Source organism: Blastocystis hominis (genome assembly GCF_000151665.1).
Source record: "Blastocystis hominis, Singapore isolate B (sub-type 7) whole genome shotgun sequence assembly, scaffold_20".
Lineage (NCBI taxonomy): Eukaryota > Bigyra > Opalinata > Blastocystidae > Blastocystis > Blastocystis hominis.
The window spans coordinates 221,261-240,408 of record NW_013171828.1 but is presented as its reverse complement, the minus strand read 5'-3'; the positions used below and the strand labels follow the sequence as shown (position 1 = coordinate 240,408).

Genomic DNA, 19,148 nt, shown 5'->3' with positions numbered 1-19,148 from the left:
CCTCCGCCTGATTCCACACACACCGCATACAGAACCGCGGGGATCTTCTCTTGGCGGGAGAGATACCCGGTGAACGCGGCCACGCTCAGATAGATGGGCGCGTGCTGCACGCTCTGCACGCTCTGCACGCTCTGCAGGTCCAGGAAGCAGTTCGTGCTGGCGACCTCGCTCTCGCTCTCGCTCTCGCTCTCGCTCTGGATCACGGCCATCGACGCCATCCACGAGCGTCGCACCACGTAGTACCGAATGCTGGCGCCGCCCAGCTCCGCCGGCTCTGCCCACTGCACGCGCAGCGAGGTCGAGGAGAGCGCGGCCACCTCGAGGTTCTGCACCGCGCCGGGCGCGACGACATACGCGGCGAGGGTGATGGGAGAGGAGGCCTCGGAGAGGATGGAGCACGCGGCGGAGCACAGCGCCACGCGCACCCAGTAGGCCACGCACGCATCGAGAGAGAGAGAGAGCGACAGCTCGGGTTGCTGGACGTCGCCCTCTTGGAGGAGCGCGTCGGCGGCGAAGAGCTGGGAGTGGGAGCCAACCAAGGCCTGCACGAAGAGCTCGCACCACCACCAGACCCAGCGCACCTGCGTGGCTTCGAAGGCGGCAGCAGCACGACGGGCGCGGAGGCAGAGAGGGAGGGAGCAGCACGACGGGGCGGTAGACGGAGAAGGACGCGAAGGCGGACCAGGAGGCGCCCTTGCGGACACGCCAGCTGATGGCCATCACGCTGTTCACAATGGCGCCCGCCACCAACACGGAGCGCGTCTCGAAGAACTGGCTCTGCACATTGCTGCCCATCAAGGCCATCCATCGGGGCTTCATCGGAGATGCCACTGCTCCAGGGAACCTCCATCTGCACACACACGCTGCGCTGCGCTGCGCCCACTCCACTTCCCTCATACCAATCGCGCTCTCCACAATCCGAGCAGGCCACAACCGAACGCCAACCGAACGCCGGCGCGGGTCGAGAAGGTCGCGATGAGGGTTTCCGCGGGGAAGGGGAGGCCGTTTCGGGACACCAACCTGTTGGCATTGATGTAGAGCGTGCGTGCCTTCGCAGAACCGCGGGAAGGAGCCATCGAACGCGAAGGCAATGGTGTAGTCGGAGATGGAGATCGCGGTGGTGGGATAGGAGAACGTGGCCTCGGCCAATTCAAACACGATGTGGATGTTCATGGGCTCGAATGGGTCGTTCATCACCTCGCCCACGCCCACATTGCTCGTGCAGTACATCGTGGATTGCTTCCCATCTCCCATCGTCCACAGCGCCACGTCCCTCGCCCCATCGCCCGCCACGCAGCGCAGCGCAGCGCAGCATCGGCAGGATGGGCTGGCAGGAGCCCGTCCCCTATCGATCGATCGATCGATTCCCACTGCTGATAGGCGTTGCACCCATCCGTGATCATGCCCCACTAGTCCACATCGCACTTCGTATCCAACACTTGCCCCAAGTGCCCTTCCGGCTACCCCGCCGCTTCGTCCGCGGGGCACACCACCGCCACGCACCTCACCTCTCTTCCATTCCAACACTTCCCACACGCCCGCACCACGCACACCTACACCTTCCCATGCTCCACAGACCCACAAATGCACAACTGCACCGTCTTGGAACTCGCCTGCTCCCACTGGCCATTTCAGTTCACTCGGCTCCCATCAATCAGAGGCGAGGACCGTACCCACAGCAGTTCGCATACTCCGCCTTCTTGTCCCATTCTCCCAAGTTCCACAAACGCTCCGCTTCTACAAACCTACAGCTCTTGCTCCCATTGTTTGTCCTTTCACTCATCGCAAATCCGTTCTCTCTACCACACTCTACCACCTCACAATATGAAAATGAAAATACGAGAAACAGAACAGATATCCTAGGCAAGAACGTCGTGCCTGTACCAGATACCTCCCATATTGTAAGTTATCTCCATGTATCCGCGGTCACACATGGCATGAATGGGTTCGCCACGTTGCATAGTTTGAAGTACAGAAATTCCTCACTCAGAACACACTCCACACAGCAAAAATGGAACCAGGGTCCACCGCCATTATGGTATTGAATGCGTTCACGATGCATATCTCACACACACAGTTTAGTCAAAGTAACGATAGCGCACACTACACTAGCTTCTTCAAACACACCAACTTGAGGACAGAACCCATCCCAGCTACAATACTTACACTCCCACAACACAACACACAAAAACACATAGAAGTCCGAAAACAAAACAAAACAAAACAAAAGACAGGACATACAAGTCCAATTCCAAATTTTGAATACATTCAAACCCAGTAAGACGAAGCTAATAGCTTTTATTGTAAAACAAATGATTTCAAAAATACACAGGAATTGTGCAATTGTGAAAATAGTGTTGAAATTGGGTATGAGTGGAAGAATAGATTTCGAATAGGGAGGGAGTTGTTTTTACTGTGAAGTGGAAGGAGATGAGCGGAAATGGGATATTGTGGAATGAATAGATCGAAGAGTGTTGTTTCCAGTGGAAGCGTTTTGTTTTTCGTTCTATTCATTTGGAATCTACTCTAGATGGGATAGAAAGAAATAGGGTATGTAGAAGATGATGATAGGAATGAAAATGGAAAAGCTAGCGATAAACAGTTTTTGGGGTTATCATTTATAGTAATAATATGTGATATGTGTATAGTAGAATCGAATAGTAGAGTTTGTGAGAAAGGTGGGTGTGTCGTTGAAGAACTGAGCAAAATAAGGTAGAATACATAATATATTTTATACGAACAAATAGAGATATATTCATATTCCACTGTTTCTAGGTTTTTGGATAGTTGGTGTGCAGTTTTTGTCGTTTTGATGCACTCTGAACCTATCAGAGTTTGTTATATTGCCAGAGAATACTATCCCTTATTCTAACCCATATAGTATCCCCCACCTGCCAAATAATGCAGAATATCTCCTATTTAAAGGAAGGATCGAATTGTACACCACTTCAATAGGGATACAAAGTGATTCACAATGTTGTTCTATTACGAGCATGAATAACAATAGTATACATAATACTTGCTGTTTGAGTTGGTTGATGAAAGTGAAATGCTTTGGTTCCCAACTCATTAGGATGAATAGAATTACTCACTAATAGTGATATCAGTATTGTTGATGATAAAGCTGAAATCCATAAGAATGGACTCTATGGGAATGAGTAGTTGTCCAATATCAAGCTGTGAGACATATCTGGCTGATTATTTGTTGGAGGCAACAATCAAACTATTACTTTTCAGATATATATAGAAGATAGACATTGATATCTATCTATCTATCTATCTATCTTCTTGAATACCTTACTGAAGTTGTGCTTACAAGATATCGTGAATGTGATGTACACTTGGATCACTTGGTGATTTCGCGTGATATCAATCACATTCGATCCATAGAACGAAGCAGGTAGAATGACCATTCGTCCTTCCAAACCGAGGATTTCTCGAATATCCGGAGTATTGGTGAAATCGATGATGTGTGTGGACTGGATATAAATACACCCAAAACTCGAAGCCTTCGTAGATATCGAGAACGTAGTATCGATCATGGTGTTGAGGATGGCAATGATTTGACCGATCATGTAGTAGCCAGGAGGAATCGTTAGCTCTTCGTCATTCAAGTTGGTGACCACATTAATAGAATCCACATTGTTGAACATGACTTAATTGAATCGGAACAGGACAGTCATGGAAGTGATGCAGGTATTCCGATACTTGTAAGGGTTGATCCATTCGAATGAACAATTACTGAATGAACCTTGGATGAACATGGAGTAGTACACAACTTGTTCCTCTTTACCTAAAGGTTAAAAGTGTGATATTGACATGTTTTTGCGTGAAACCTGGTCCTGGGCGACCAATGACGTTAGGGTAGCCTAGCTTACATGAGGACTCGCGGGTACTGGGAGCCTCGCTTATCTCGAAAGAGCAGACGGGTATGCCTCGCTCATTTTTGGCGAAATATACAGCTGCCAGGTTTCGCGTAGAATGCGCCAATTTCATATTACTAAAAATGCAATTCAGTCATTTTAAAACTTTTCTATTATTTATATATTTTATTGCTCTTACTGGAAATTAATTTAATCCATATCGATACTAAATACCCATTGAGTTTATTGATAAATAACCTTCTTTAAGTGATAACAGTATATTTTGTCAGATAATTAACACAAATCGAATCGAAATATTAATTTCTATTCACATTCTATTTCAATCAAATATAACAACGAACAATAGGAAGGTAATAAGAGACTATTTAGTACATTTCATTTTTTTCACATGATGGTCTCAATTCAATCATCCAAAATGTAGTGGTTTTCAGTTATTACTAACACCTATTATAAATACTGTGACAAACTCAATCTTATTAGTTTTGCTTGCTCATTTCTCATTAATATTGTTCATTCTCAAGATTGATTACACAAAAGATTGAAACAGGCCAGCTAAACTAATCTGGGTTGTGATGATGGAAAAGAGTCAATCGTTGAATTGATCTTAAATCAATAAATGGCCAAAGAATGATTGTAAGGGATTTTGGGGCAAACGAACACATATTGTAAGTAAGCAAGCAATAAATACAAAATGATCCTTGAACTAAATAGAATGGAATACAGTTTGTTTATCCAGTGTTAACATTACTGAGTGACTTTGACAAGATCAGCGAGAATGGAAGAAACATCTATGAATCAAATCAAATCAATCAAACTATACTCCAAATTGATTTCAATCGAACTTCCTGGAATGAATCAGGTAGCTCGACATTTCGAAGATTTGGAATATCTATATACTATCAATATTCAATTTTCAGAAATACTTGCCAATGTCACTGTAAAAGGATATTCGAAACTATATCCTACAGAAGTTATTGATGTTAGATTTGGAAGATCTACAAAGCAAATCATAACCAATCAATTCATTATTACTTCGAAGTGTCAATGAACTTGAATCATTAAAACTTCCATCAAGTGCATATTCACCGAGTTGAATGGATTGTAATGATGGAAGATCTACATCAATCATTTCATTCGAATTCATTCAATACTTTCAATTATTGTTGATAAGGATTCACAAAATGCATCAATACCTAATGTAATGGATTGTAGATTTGGAAGATCTATGCATTATACAAATATTCAATATCATATCAATACCTCGAATCACAAAGGAATTATAACAGAAATTCCATGAATCACTTCCAATTGTACCAATTTGAATGGATTGTAATTGTGGACAATTCTTCAATTCAAAGTCGCCAGCAAAATCACTGAAACTGAATTCACCAATTTGAATGGATTCCAATGATTCACAATTCAATATGTGGAATGATTTCGATTCATCTTTTCCAGCACTATTCTTTGTCTCAGTAAACGAATTCTTGCCGATTTTGATAGTTTTCAATCGATTCAATCCATCGATTTTGAATGTTTGCACTGATCCAAAACATTCATTACCGATTTCGATTGATTCCAAATTATACAACAATGAAACATCCCAATCAACCAATGCACAATTGTCAATCAGTTTCAAATGTTTCATTCCGATATTCATTGGTTCTGAACCATCTCCTTCATATTCTTCATCAACATCAATTTCAATTCCATTATACCATTCACATTCATTCACTAAATTGCCATATCGATCATACACTTTTCCAATTCCAAATCGCTTATCATCACACCAATATCCTTCATATTCAATACATCCATTATTATGATAACTCGTTCCATATCCAAATCGTTTCCAATTGATCATTATGCCCTTGTACACCAATATTCCATCATCATCATACATTTCACCATATCCAAATGGAATTCCAATATTACCTTCCTTTTCTTTTTCTGTCAATACCAAGCCTCCAAATCGACTTCCATGATCCAAATCCACGATTCCTTCTTCTACTACTTCTATGGATTGTTCTTCATTATATGAAATAGCACCAATTTGATGATTTCCAAACACTTTCAACACTTTCTGCTCATTGAGGACAAATCCTTGGTTCATAAATACTCCATTATTGAATTGCAATACTACACATTCTCCATTACTCAAAATGAGTGAAATCCAGCCATTTGGTTTCATTTCTTTACCCAAGCATCCCTGCACATTTTGAATCATGGAAATATCAATATAATAGTTATTAATAGCAAAATTGACAAAATCAGCAATGTTTTGCATGGAAATGAAAAGAAATATGGTAAAACGGTTTTTTTGGAAAGGTCTGTTTCATTATTTCTCGATAGAACACACGTCATGGATTATTGTGTATGGCTTTGATATGCTGGTGTGCTACAAACTAGAATACATATAATAAAACCTCATTTTCTCCACCCATTTCTATTTTTCTATATTTTGGTGCATTTCCATCTATTCATATATTCTTGTGTTATTTTTAGATACTTATAGCTATAATTGTAAATTATTACTTATTTTCATCACCTTTACTCTCTCATGTTAGAATGGCTGTTCTATTAAGTCTATAATGGATATATGTTATTCAAAATATATCAGTTATGTGGTAGTTAATCTTGTTTTGCAACAATCGAACTCACAATAGTAAATACTGTTGGAATGGATTGATTCGTTATAGAGAGTATGGCAGTAGTATGCAGAATGCAAAATCCATCATTTCTATTTGACAAATGGATTATTGTATTGATTCTCTGTTGATACTTCGATTCTCTTCTGTCACAATGACCATCCATATTGAGTACAAAGAATGATATTGCAGAGAAAGGAATGTGGTCATAGAGTAAAATGGTGAATAGGAATCATAGTATCATTAAACAAAACAATCGATTGAATAATATGATGGATGGAATCCATGAATCCTATGAATGAAAACCTTGCTTTCTATTTGATCAACAAAACAATGTGAAATGCAATGTGATTAACATAGCAATAGTATTAAATAAACAAGTAATATTGAGTGAGTGAATGAATGAATATGCCATCCATCATACAGATCTCTTCCACTCACTTCAACACCCAGATCAGTTCAGTAGCGTTCCAAGCTGTGCAGATTATGCCTCACTATCTCGTTGATGGGTTCTTTGGGCGTTTTGGATTGTATTTTCTACGCTCCACCTCGAATTGAGACATGAATACTCTGCGTCGCTTCGGAGCTGCGGTCAGATTGACTTTCCCTTTGCGAGCCACCACCTTGGCAGGCAGCTTTTGATTGTACGCGTTCACATCGAATTTGTGTACATCGCGGAGAACTACACAGAATCAAAGCAAACCAGTGAAATCCAAACGGTCGGCAATAGGGAAACCTGGCTTGGAGTAGCTGCGGCAAATCCTCTCTGCGGCGTGAATATCTCTGGCGCTCTACAAATCAGAACACTCAGCGTGGATGTTTCCATCCGACAGCACCATCAGATTCACTTGGTGAACCAGCGACGCTCTGCAATGAACGCTTTTCTCCATGGATCCTACTTTCCATTCTCAAGACGATGGCGTCGGAACGGCGTGTAGTTCTCGAAGTCGCGTTCTACCATTCAGCCATCACCCCATTCCCCACTCAGCCGCCCTTTCTATCCGTTCTTCGCCTTTCCCAAATCCTTCGCAGAGGGCTGGCTGTCAAGCGGGAGCAGCATCAGACTGTTCAGTGCCTGTTTCCAAATCGCCCAGCGAAAACGATGTGTTCAAATCGACTTGGATAAACAAAATGAACTGCTCCGGCGTGAGTTGGCTCAGTCGTTCGCACTGCTCGCGGAACAATTGATTCCCCTGGTTCTGGAATTCCTGATTCACTTCCTGATGGTTATGCTTTTTCAGACGGAAAAGATCTTCGTACTCGTTCTTTCCATGCCGCTCAACGTATCCAACGAGCGACCAGCGGTCCAAAACGTCGATCTTCGCCTTCTGACAGCCCAGATTACGTACGATTTGATGCAGTTCTCCCATTTTGAGGGTTCGCAAATCCGGCTGTTCCTCGGCTTTTCCGTCTTTTTCTAGAAATCCTCTTCGCTTCGTTGAGCTCTACCTGTGATTCTTTATCTTGTTCTGAGTCGTATCGATGCCGCTGTCCACCATAGGCTTTTCTTTTCGAGAACGAAGAGACTGGAACAGAAAGGCGCATGGACGAGCGAGTACCTTGTTTGGAAGATAGAGATACGCTTCACCAGCTTTATCGTCGTGCAGATTGCCGAAGTAGATATCGTGTGTCATGTTTATTCGCGTTTTCTTTTATCCATTCATCGCTCTCCGCATCGTCACCTCGATAATCGCACTGATATACTGATCGGTAAGGTTCCACGACGTTCGACACACGCGATCCACCAAATAGTTCGCCGTATTTAAGTTGATATTGATAAAGTAAAGCATGTCGTGGTAAAAATAGCGCTTTGACAGTGTCTTGCTGTCCATCGATCCTACCAATCCACCCAGCACGATCTAATCCATCAGTTATTTGTTTATTCGTGGAATCATAGATCAGCTCCAAATACTCCTTGATTCGCATCAACACTACATCTCAGATTCTCTTTCCTCGTTGCAGATGTTGTTGTGAAATCCAGAGTGTCCGATACGCCCGCATCCTTCAGTCAGTTGTACGAAACTCGGGAACTCTGCATCACACACACCTGCATGGGAGTTAGATTGCGAGAAACCGACACAGGGTAGTTGTTTCGCATTTTAAATTTACAAATAACCACGATTTTGGATTTCACGTTTCTGAATGTATGTCTGAAGCACATACTCCTCGAATTGCTGCATGGTAGACAGATAATCCTTATCGCCTGGCAGAAACACACACATACTCGGCTCCATTTTGTCAGCTAAATACAGAGTATCCGTTTTTCGAATCGACGCTTCGTACACTTGACTCGCCTAAGAAAACGGCTCGAGCAGTCAAGTCAAAAGTAAAAACGTGGAACTACAAATCGACTTGGGTAATGAGGAGAGAATCGGTGAAAGGAAGCTGTAAATGAAAAGGATCGAATTGTGGGAAATAACTCGTGTTGAAACTAGGGAGTATTGTAGAGAGAAGAGCAGAAGGAAAGCTGCTGCTGTCCCTTTTCTAGCATTCCCATGAGAGACATTAGCTCGTTGGACTTCAACACACGATTGACGCATCTACAGGCTGCGAATTTGTGAATGAGATTTTCGAAGAGCGATATAATTCGCCCCAAGACACTCGAAATCGATCCAGTTGATGAATAGACACCCATTTCCTGGTTTAAAAACAACATGAATGGCTGTGGCTTGGAGGATTTGACGAGAACTCGATGTTCCGAGTTCGTTGAGAACTCTGATACAGATAAAATCGCCTGTGTTTGAGAATGAACAGAGCGTAAAAATTTAAGTTCAACCATCGTTGTGGCGATCGGAGTACGCATTGACTCACTTGCACTACGAGATTGGACAATAAAACCGTGGTATAAGTCAAGATCGATCTCGCGATAAGGGAAACAAGGGCGATGTCGATAACGAAGGGCTCGTACGAAAAAATGAGAATTGCCAGGTGCTTCTGCGCGTATCCGCAATGCTGAACGAAACTCCCTTCCCGAACTCGCTCCTACAGGACGTTTCGATCACTCTCTCCACGAAGGATATGGATGACATAGCATCGGAAGTGACTGTGAAGCCAGTATTGAAAGATGATGCAGAGGTAGTGATTCCTCTGCGCATTTCAAAGCCGATTCAAAGTGGTAAGGCGAGCATTACCGCGTCCGTTGTGACGAATAATGGAGTGAAGAAGCAGTTGTCGGCTTCGTTGGATTTGGATTCTACCGACTACAATCCAAAGCGCAATCTGAACATCGAGGAAATCAAGCCTTCATACTCTCTGTTCAGAAAGAGAACCTCGCAGGGAGTGGAGTTCTTTGTGTATGCATCCGGTCCTGCAGGCGAACCATATCCCAGTCTGCCTATGAGTGTGAAGCTGGACCACCTCTACAGCACATCGACCTTCCAATTCTCGCTCGAAACAGACGAGAAGGAAGAGGTTTCGCTGGGTCTTCTCCACAATATCACCCGAATCGATGTGAATGGCACTGTGTTCCTGCTTTATTTCGATATTTTCAACGTCAAAAAGAACTGGAAAGTGGCTGAGAACGAAGAGATTCAAGCGATGATTCCTCTCATCAGCGATGATTTGAATCACTATATGTTGGTTTTGCGAGTCGAGTGAGGACGAAATTGAATCCTTGCAATTTTGTTTGGCAAGGGTCGATGGCTATGTTTTGATTCACAATCTGAGGCCTGGAAAACATAATATGTGTTGTATGTTCGAGATAGAAATGGAACCTTGTACACAATTCGAATTAGCGTTCGATAATAACAATACAATAATTAGGAATATTATGGGATTTAGTTGTGTTGTACTTTGATTAGGAATATATGGATGTTTTTTTTGTATATGTTGAATCTATTCCTTAATTGTATACTCAATAAACTGGTTTTTATTTTACATAGATATAACAACATATCACGTTTCGAATATACATAAATCGAACGACTTCAATCGAATCGTTATCACAAAATTCTTTTCATTGTGTCAAATACAATCAATTTGAAACGACACTATGCATTTTTGATTGCTGAGATAATACTAGCATTGATTAGCGATTCTGTTGTTATTTATACTTAAATACTTGACTATTTCAAATTTCATTCATTGTTTTTACCTATTCATTATCTAGACGATTAACTATATTGTGTTTATTCAAATCAAATCGAATCTCTGAACAATAAAAGACTAAAAAGAATCGAGGTTGTTAAAAAATAAATAAGAAATCTAGTGTTTCTGAATAAAACACATACTGACAACGATGAAGCTTTCCAAAATGACACAAAGATCATCATACTGAAGCAAATAAAAATATATCATTATAACCCGTAGTGAAGTATTCACACCACTTACCTCTATCGCCTAACAAGAACTACGACTGAAGCCATCTATCTTCATTATTGATAGTGGATGAACATTGTTGATATTGCACATTCAATCACTTAGAACACTTCATTCATACTTTATAATTCTTAGGAGCTCGTCTTATCAACATCCCATCATTCTCCCTTCTATTGCAGTATCCGATAATACACTACACATATCTCTTATTCATTCCTTTTATCATTCAATCGCTCATAACTTGATAGATGATTATTAGCCATTAGTATAATGCTTGATTCGTAGATTTCATTGATTCCTTGTTGGGTGACAAGGAATATGATTTTCGACTATGATAGTGGAAATAATTGTTAAATGAGTGGAAAAAAACATTTGGGGTACCAATATCAATTGTTGAGGTGTACAGTTCACGAATACTCTATCCATATAAATCTACCAACACTCATAAAAAGCTATACAAAATCATCTCAAATATTCTATTTGAGGATCAGAGTCAACAATCATTCTTTCCGTGTGAAGTGAAAACCAATAGGTTTTATTACCTTAATACACTCATCTGAGTGTATTAAAATCAATTCATCTATCAACACCTCATTTATACTGTATTGTTTTCATATACCGGGTTGCCTTCTGTAAACAAGCTAAAAAAACTGTCGATTAGTTGCTCGTAACTCGTCATTAGATTCTTTTGATATTGCAGATAGCGAATAAACGTGATGTTGAAAAGTGACAACAACAACCTGGAGTATCGATTTTAGATTATTTTAGATATTGGAATTTGTTCCATTCAACCACATCCACAATCCATCCTTGATAAAAAATACCTAATAATTCAGCTGAATTATATGTAGGAAATAGTGATCAGTTGAACCTTGATAATCAAGGAGTGCGATGTTTCTATTCAATGTTCTTTTTCTACTGAGTATTTATAGCAAGAATAATCGATTTTAATTAATGCCTGTGCCAAACCAAAGAGAGAGATATTATTCTGGAAGAGAGTACTACGCTTTTTCGATGCGTCACCTTGGTACAAGCCAAAGAGATTGGAGAGTGGGCAGCATTTCTGAGCTACCTACGAAAGAGAGTTTTCACTTCACCAAAGGTCATTTCTTTGTATTGTTGTCTATTTTGTTAACTATTATTATTACTGTTATTATTGTTATTGTAGTATCACTTTCCAACCGTAATATAGTGCCTGATCCAGAGGAAAAGGAATGTCCCCCTGGTTTTTCTGGAGATAATTGCGATAGTACCTCATTCATTGGGGCATTCGTTTGGTCGTCAGACAAGTTCTATACTCTTTCTGATGGTTTTTCATATAAAAAGGGAATTGCATTTCGTGTTTATGCCCCTGCTGCATTGCGCGTCATTGTTCTTATATCGGTTCATGGAGGTGTTGAGCAAGAGTTTCCCATGATGTAGTTTTGATCGATAGAGTTAAGTATTTAGCATTCAGAATGACGGCTATTGGTTTGCTAATGTTGGAGGATTTGGATCGCAGTCAGAGTATGCATATCGCGTTACCTATATGGGAAACAGCCGCATTCATCTTTTGCAAAACGGGTTATATTTGTAGTCACGTTCGTTTTCCTGTTACATAGAACGCAGCGAACGAAAAACAACTGGCGCAATTACGAGGGTTCTACTACCTCTCGATGGCTAAATCAGTTTGAGAATCGCACCGTCCGAGCTAGCGACACTCAAGTAATCTACACGATTCACCTTCCCTCCTTTACAAGTACCCACTCTCTCTCCTCTCTCTCCTTTCCAGAAAAAGGGACTTATTTCGATGCCTCCAAATACGCAGCACTGCTCTCCCACCTGGGAGTCAGCATTGTCCACCTGCTTCCTCTCGAAGCCAGTCGCTGCGACAGTTCATCGACCATCGATCTTTCTTGTTGGTGTACGTCTTTTTCTTCGCCCTCTCTCCAGACCATTCCCGCGTCATTTACCCGGGAATCCCTCACCCCGATCTCGGCTCGGTCTCCGATCTCCACGCCTTTCTCGCCAAGCTCATGCAGTTCCAAATCAGCGCCGTCGCCGAGCTGGACCTCGCCCACTTCACACACGACTCGGACTGGTACAACTACGACGGCTCCGCCACCAGCCAATCATTTGGCGCGCTCTTCGGCGTGTCTCCCGTGTATTCCTACCGCGACGAGACCTGCAGCAAGCCCGACTTCCGCACGGGCGCCGCCTCTCAGTTGGTTCTGAGCTCGATTTTGAATCGGTACGTGTCGACGTTCGGGCTGCACGGGTTTTGGATGAAAGGAATGCTCTGTCTGCGGCTGGACGGAGCGAGCTGCGAGCAGGGCGTGGGCGCAGACAACGATCACGTCATCAGTTTTCTCCGCGAAATGGCCAATCGCGGATGGACGCTGCTCGGAGAAGACGGGAACGGGTTCGTCCAAGCCGCTACCTCGCGAATCAAGGACATCACAGCGCCTATCTCGCAAGGCGGACTCGGTTTCACCGCGCAGAGCAATCTCGCGAAAGGCGAACTTTTGGTCTCCATCGTTTTGCAGAAGCCAATCCCCGGACTCGAGCTCGTTCGATTCATCGAGGGCTTCGCCGACTTCTCCGCCCGGCACGTGCTCGCTCTCAACACTCCCGAGACCATCCACGTTTCCACGGTTTCTACGATTGAGTGTAGGAACGCGGCCGGCTTCTCTATCGCGCCTTGGCCATCGATTTCAACGCCACGCTGGCGCTTCAGCGTCTTCTTCTCCTCCACTCCGTCTTCCTTCTCGCTCCCGGCTATCTCCAGATCTTCATGGGTTTCTACGTTTCCACTTTTTGAGGTGCAGGGGACGAGTTCTTCTCCTCGCTCCCGTTCTCTTCGCGTCCCTCGCCGTTGAATTATAGCGAGGTCGGTTCGTTCAACGAGGCTTCGATGACCTGGGAATCGAGAGGTCCTCGCTTTGGCGTGTTCAATTACACGCGAACGCTGCTGTCTTACCGCGTCTCGCGCGCTGTACGGGATGGTGATCGGGTTTTGAAATAGCTTGTGCCGCCCTACGCGCCGTCGCTGTACTTCAACGCGAATGACACGGTGTTCGCGCTGTTGCTGAATAAAAAAATGGAGCGCGCGGTGATCGTGATGAATACCGCGGCAAGACCCACCAATGCTTCGTTTGCCGCGCTTTTTGGGAGTGAGGAGTAGAGTGGAGATTGACTTCCCGCCGTCGTTTTCGGGGAAGTGGACGCCGGTGATCAAGTCCGATGGCGCGGAGATTTTTGGCGGCAATCCGTCGAAGGGGGATGAGGTGGTTGTAGGGAAATGTTTGAATCAGATGGCGCATAAGTAGGGGAGTGGAGGGTTGTTGAGCGTAGATATATGCAGTGTGCGAATGTAACATTGGGAGCGTTTGCTTTCCGCATTTATGAATCTTATTAGTTGTTGTTTGTATTCATTGTGGGATGTTTGTTGGAAATGGGAAGAAAGGAGAGGAGATATGAGGAGAGGAGATGGAATGATTATTGGTAATATTATTATTAGTAGAAAGGGATGAAAAGGATGTTATGGATTGGTGGAAATCTTGGAAGAATGATCTTCACCTTATTGATTCCTGCATATATACATAGCGTTGTATTATCCATTATTATTATTATTATCCATTATTATTCGTCTAATCGTTTCTTCAACAACAATAATCGAGTCCTTGTCACACTCTTGACGATGCGAACCACAATGATCCACTTCGATTCTACTCACCAAACTCTCCTCTGTCTCACGATCCTACACCTTCATTTCTCCATCTCCACCCTATTCTTCCTCCCTTTTCCGTCTCAAACAAACAAAAAACAACACCAGGGGTTCACCCGGAGTCAATTCCTTCACCTCGCAATCCTTGCGCGTGATCAGCTTCTTCAACGCCTCCGGCGTTCCAGTCAGTGCTCCAAACGATTTGAAGTGCATCGGAACCACCGTCTTGCTGTGCAGCAAAAACTAGATCCATCACAACCCATCCTCTTAAGCTACGTGATCCACAGCATAGGCCGCTTCCTTCGGTCCCATCGTGTAGAAATCGCCGATACAGAGCAGCGAAACGTCCGGAGTGTAGAGATCGTCAATGACCTTCATGTCGCTGAACGCAGCGGTGTCTCCGCTGTGGTAAATGTGATGATCTTTCAAATGAGTGCAAAACAATCGAATTTACTGTCCGGAGTATGGATTACGAAACCAGTAGGCTCGCCTCCGTAGATAATGCGTCCATCCGGACCCGTAATTCCGCTAGTATGCAGCTACATAAAGAACATAGTCAAAATCACACCGCATGAACCATCGTCACTTGCACTCCGCCTTTCAAGGTGATCGTTCCTCCCATGTTCATGGCAATGAAGCGCTTGCCACTGATTCCTTGGCTTTGGAGATAGGTACACAGCTCGACAATACTCTACAAACACACCTCCGATCTAGATATACAATAAGCACAGCGTTCGGGTGCGCCTTGAGAATTGGAATCGAGTCTCCAATATGATCCATATGTCCGTGGGTGACAAGAATGTAATCCACGTCCAACGTATCGATATTGTAGTTCTTAGGGACCTGGAAATCACTCTCGAATCAAGATCCATACCAGAGGATTGCTCAAGAACGGGTCGATCAGAAGACGCACCCCGTTGGTCTTAATCAGGAAGCAGGCATGTCCCAACCAAATGCACTCGGTCATATTTCAGAAAATAGTAAAAAAAGCTTTCAACAAACACAAAACAATGAGTTCATTTGATCAATAATCCCCTGCATCGCGGTGGTATACGAAGACACCAACATCTGAAGATCGTTCTTGAACTGCTGCTGTTGTGTCTTGAGCAACTGATAGTACTTCAGCCATTCCTAATCATCACGCCTCTCCCTCCTCCCCCACAGCCAAATTCGCATCATTCGTCGTCCTCTGCAAGTTAATATCCGGCAGACACATCGCCGTGATCGTTTCCAGATTCACCACTTTCTTCCCTCCATTGTGCGTCGTCGCGCCCAAAATCCCCGATCTCTCTGCCCCTCACTCCCATCCCCCACGCCTACGCGCCGGCCTCTGGAACCCAACGCGGTGGATTCCTCCAGGCGGCAGCGGCGTCGGCGGCCGCACCGACACGCGCGCCGCAGGCTTCGGCATCGCGGCATTGCCGACATTACCGACATTGCCGACATTGCCGAGCTCGATGGGCAATTTGGGCGGCGCGTCGGGCGGCGAGGGCGGCTTGGCGGCGTCGGGACGCTTGAGGACGGTGAGGTCGACGGGCCGGGGCGCGTCGGGCGGGACGAGCGTGTCGTTGACGCCGTGCTTGTCGGGATTGATGACGGGACGCGGCTTGGGAGGCCGCTTCTCGCTCTTGTACTTGGCTTTGAGCTCGCGAAGACGCTTCACCATGTTCTGCATCGTCTGGGAATTGCCGTGGCTGTGGCGAAGCTTCTTCACCGTGGCCGACACGAACGGGTGCTGCGGGTAAAAGGGGAAACGGGGGAAACCTCGAGGAGCTGCGCGGCGGAGGGACGCTTCTCGGGGTTCTTGGTCAGGCACTGCTTGATGAAGTCGTTGAACTCGGGCGACCAGGCGCTCTCGTTCTTGAGATGCGGAGGAGGACGGTTGGGAATCAGAAAGATCGCCTAGAGGAGCATGGACAACATGCATGTACGCGCATCGGAGGAATGTCGGAATAGGGAGGAACGCCTTCGGCGAGCTCGATGGCGGTGATTCCGAGAGACCAGATATCCGCTTTGAAGCTGTAACTCGTTTCTTCGATGATTTCTGGAGCCATCCAAAACGGAGTCCCGATGACCGTTTTGCGCTTGGAGAGCGTGTTGTCCAGCTGGGCGGAGACGCCGAAGTCGGCGAGCTTCGCAACGCCCTTTTCTGTGAGTAGAATATTCCCGGACTTTATGTCCTAACATGAAGCAGAGGCAAAACGAAAACGCGATGGATTTTCTTTTGCTCGTGGAGGTAGGCCACACCCAGAAGCATTTCAGACATCACATAGCAGATTTCTTCCTCTTTCAAGTGGAACTTGCCTTTCATGATAAGATCACTCAGGGACCCTCCGCCGCAGTACTCCATCACAATCTACATCCTATCGGGGCAAACAAATTCAAAACCCAAAGGTCATTATCTTTGTAGTAACTTCCGTAATACCGAACAACATAATCGAACCTACAAGATTTCAGAATAGAGATTTCATTCATTAACTCCTCCAGCTCCGACTCCACTGGGATAATCTTGATAGCTACAATCCTTTTTGTGAATTTATGCATCGCCTTGAACACACTACCATAAGAACTAAGTGTTTATCCTTCACTTGAACAATACCCTTCACCAATGCGTTCCTGTATCTCAAATATATCCTCGGGGTTTGTTTGAGCTGCCATTCGAAGGGGCAATGTACAAGGCTATTCAAACAGATAGAATCTAAAGATTTAGAGTCTGGTCAAAGTTGCCAGATAATCGCGGAAAGGAAAATAACTGCGAAAACTGCCGATTTGATTATGATAAAGTGGAGGTGAGTCACGCGATATTTATTACGCTCTCCAATCGAGTACCCGAGCAAAGTGAAGGAGCCAAGGATTTCTAGCTTTATGGATTTTTTTCGTTTGGAAACGATGTATAGGAAATACATCGCAAATCAAGGAATTACGTCATTGATTATTTTTGTCCAGGATTAGTGGAATTCCAGTTTTTGCAGACTTGATTTTTTAATAAATATTTCCTTATTCTATTTACCGTAGTTTGTTATGAGCGAAATTGTTTCGGATGAAGTGTTGCGCGAAAAGTCGATCGCCAGCAGAAAAGCCAGAGATCGTGTAGCTATCATTGGAAGTGGAAACTGGTAGGAATCTTGGAGCGATTGAACATAGGGCCTCTGCTCTCTCCATTATTATTGGCAATAATGCCAAGAAATATGATTGCTTTGAAAACGAGATCAAGATGTGGGTGTATGAAGAAATGATTGGTGATCGCAAGTTGTCCGAAATTATCAATACGGAGCATGAGAATGTAAAATATCCTGTGTTCACCCTAATGGAGATTTCCTTTATTCCACGTATCTGCATGGATTCAAACTCCCGGAAAACATCATCGCCTGTCCTGACCTCGTGCGATGTGTGGAGGACGCGGATTGCTTGGTCTTCTGCATTCCTCATCAAGTTCATTGCTCCCTTCCTTCCCTTACCTTCAGTTCCTCCCCGGAGTTCTGAACCAGATCAAGCACCACGTTCGTCCGAACACGTACGCCATCTCGTGTATCAAGGGAGTCGATCATGATGAGAACGGTCGTCTTCGTCTGATCACTGGAATGATCTACGACGAGCTCAACATCGATTGTTCTATCATCTGCGGCGCCAACGTCGCCAACCAAATCGCTGCTGGCGAATTCGCCGAAGCCACCTTGGGGTAAAAAAAAGTCCCGATTTTTGACATAGTTATCGCGTTCGCGACCACGCCGAGAAGCTGCAAGTGCTGTTCAACACTCCGAACTTCTGCGTGCAGTTGGTGAACGACCCTGTGGGCGTGGAGTTCTGCGGTTCGTTGAAGAACGTGATCGCGCTGGGCGCGGGGTTCGTGGACGCGTTGGGCTACGGATCGAACACGAAAGCGGCGCTGATTCGCATCGGGCTGCAGGAGATGAAGAAGTTTGCGAAGATGTTTTATAAGGGCGTGCAGGTGGGAGGCGGAGAGGGTCGGTGAGGCGCAGGACAACACGTTCTTCCAGTCGGCGGGCGTGGCGGATCTGATCACGACGTGCTGGGGAGGACGCAATGTGCGCTGCGCAGAGGCGTTCGCGCGGACGGGGAAGAGCTGGGAGCAGCTGGAGGCGGAGATGCTGAACGGGCAGAAGCTGCAGGGAACGACGACGTGCAAGGAGGTGTACGATATGCTGATTAATACGCAGGTAGGAGAGGAGGAGCGTGTGGAGTGTAGATGGATCAGGAGTTCCCGCTGATGGTGACGATCTATAATATCGCGTATCGTGGATATGATCCGAAGCTGATTCTGGAGGGATGTCGGCTGCATAATGGAGTGCCGATGACTCCGTACTCGATGCTCACGCAGGAATAGGAGTGTGATTGATAGAGCCATGGGTTGTTTGTTGGATAATGAATGGAGGGATGGAGTGTGGGACTATTAATGAATGGATGGGGAGGATATGGAATAGAAGAATCGGAGAATGAATGGATGAATGAATGAAAGATCGAGCTAATGAACAGATACAAAGAATGAACGGAAGTCCACAATCCAAACTCTCTTTCTGTTTCTGTTTCTGTTTCTGTCTCACACACACACAACAACAACAACAAACTCCCTGGACT

At 44.7% G+C, this 19,148-nt stretch overlaps 6 protein-coding genes; 3 read left to right on the top strand and 3 right to left on the bottom strand.

Annotated features, from left to right (window-relative positions):
• Window positions 1-5,070: 5,070 nt before the first annotated feature.
• On the bottom strand, window positions 5,071-6,072 carry GSBLH_T00002440001 (uncharacterized protein; the record flags this gene model as incomplete). The annotated part of the gene is made up of 1 exon (XM_013041452.1): window positions 5,071-6,072. One exon carries the CDS (start codon window positions 6,070-6,072, stop codon window positions 5,071-5,073), a length of 1,002 nt encoding a protein of 333 aa, XP_012896906.1.
• A 3,406-nt stretch (window positions 6,073-9,478) lies between these two features.
• Window positions 9,479-10,126, top strand: GSBLH_T00006516001 (uncharacterized protein; the record flags this gene model as incomplete). Its single annotated transcript, XM_013041451.1, has 1 exon — window positions 9,479-10,126. One exon carries the CDS (start codon window positions 9,479-9,481, stop codon window positions 10,124-10,126), a length of 648 nt encoding a protein of 215 aa, XP_012896905.1.
• A 2,133-nt stretch (window positions 10,127-12,259) lies between these two features.
• GSBLH_T00006515001 (uncharacterized protein) lies at window positions 12,260-14,243 on the top strand (the record flags this gene model as incomplete). The annotated part of the gene is given in 10 exon segments (XM_013041450.1): window positions 12,260-12,264; window positions 12,282-12,352; window positions 12,423-12,584; window positions 12,618-12,749; window positions 12,779-13,495; window positions 13,563-13,647; window positions 13,712-13,820; window positions 13,851-13,978; window positions 14,010-14,150; window positions 14,180-14,243. 10 exon segments carry the CDS (start codon window positions 12,260-12,262, stop codon window positions 14,241-14,243), a joined length of 1,614 nt encoding a protein of 537 aa, XP_012896904.1.
• Window positions 14,244-14,612: 369 nt separating this feature from the next.
• GSBLH_T00002439001 (uncharacterized protein) lies at window positions 14,613-15,531 on the bottom strand (the record flags this gene model as incomplete). XM_013041449.1 has 6 exons in its annotated part: window positions 15,427-15,531; window positions 15,273-15,395; window positions 15,121-15,243; window positions 15,007-15,091; window positions 14,829-14,974; window positions 14,613-14,795 (listed from the first exon to the last, which is right to left on the bottom strand). Exons 1-6 carry the CDS (start codon window positions 15,517-15,519, stop codon window positions 14,613-14,615), a joined length of 753 nt encoding a protein of 250 aa, XP_012896903.1. The 5' UTR covers window positions 15,520-15,531.
• Window positions 15,532-15,545: 14 nt separating this feature from the next.
• GSBLH_T00002438001 (uncharacterized protein) lies at window positions 15,546-17,235 on the bottom strand (the record flags this gene model as incomplete). XM_013041448.1 has 8 exons in its annotated part: window positions 17,152-17,235; window positions 16,941-17,121; window positions 16,762-16,908; window positions 16,484-16,732; window positions 16,317-16,454; window positions 15,873-16,287; window positions 15,715-15,842; window positions 15,546-15,683 (listed from the first exon to the last, which is right to left on the bottom strand). The coding sequence occupies exons 1-8, from the start codon at window positions 17,208-17,210 to the stop codon at window positions 15,546-15,548; spliced, it is 1,455 nt and encodes a 484-aa protein (XP_012896902.1). The 5' UTR covers window positions 17,211-17,235.
• A 319-nt stretch (window positions 17,236-17,554) lies between these two features.
• On the top strand, window positions 17,555-18,918 carry GSBLH_T00002437001 (uncharacterized protein). XM_013041447.1 has 7 exons: window positions 17,555-17,668; window positions 17,697-17,791; window positions 17,833-17,984; window positions 18,017-18,231; window positions 18,261-18,501; window positions 18,533-18,730; window positions 18,760-18,918. The coding sequence occupies exons 1-7, from the start codon at window positions 17,574-17,576 to the stop codon at window positions 18,895-18,897; spliced, it is 1,134 nt and encodes a 377-aa protein (XP_012896901.1). The 5' UTR covers window positions 17,555-17,573; the 3' UTR covers window positions 18,898-18,918.
• Window positions 18,919-19,148: the final 230 nt, after the last annotated feature.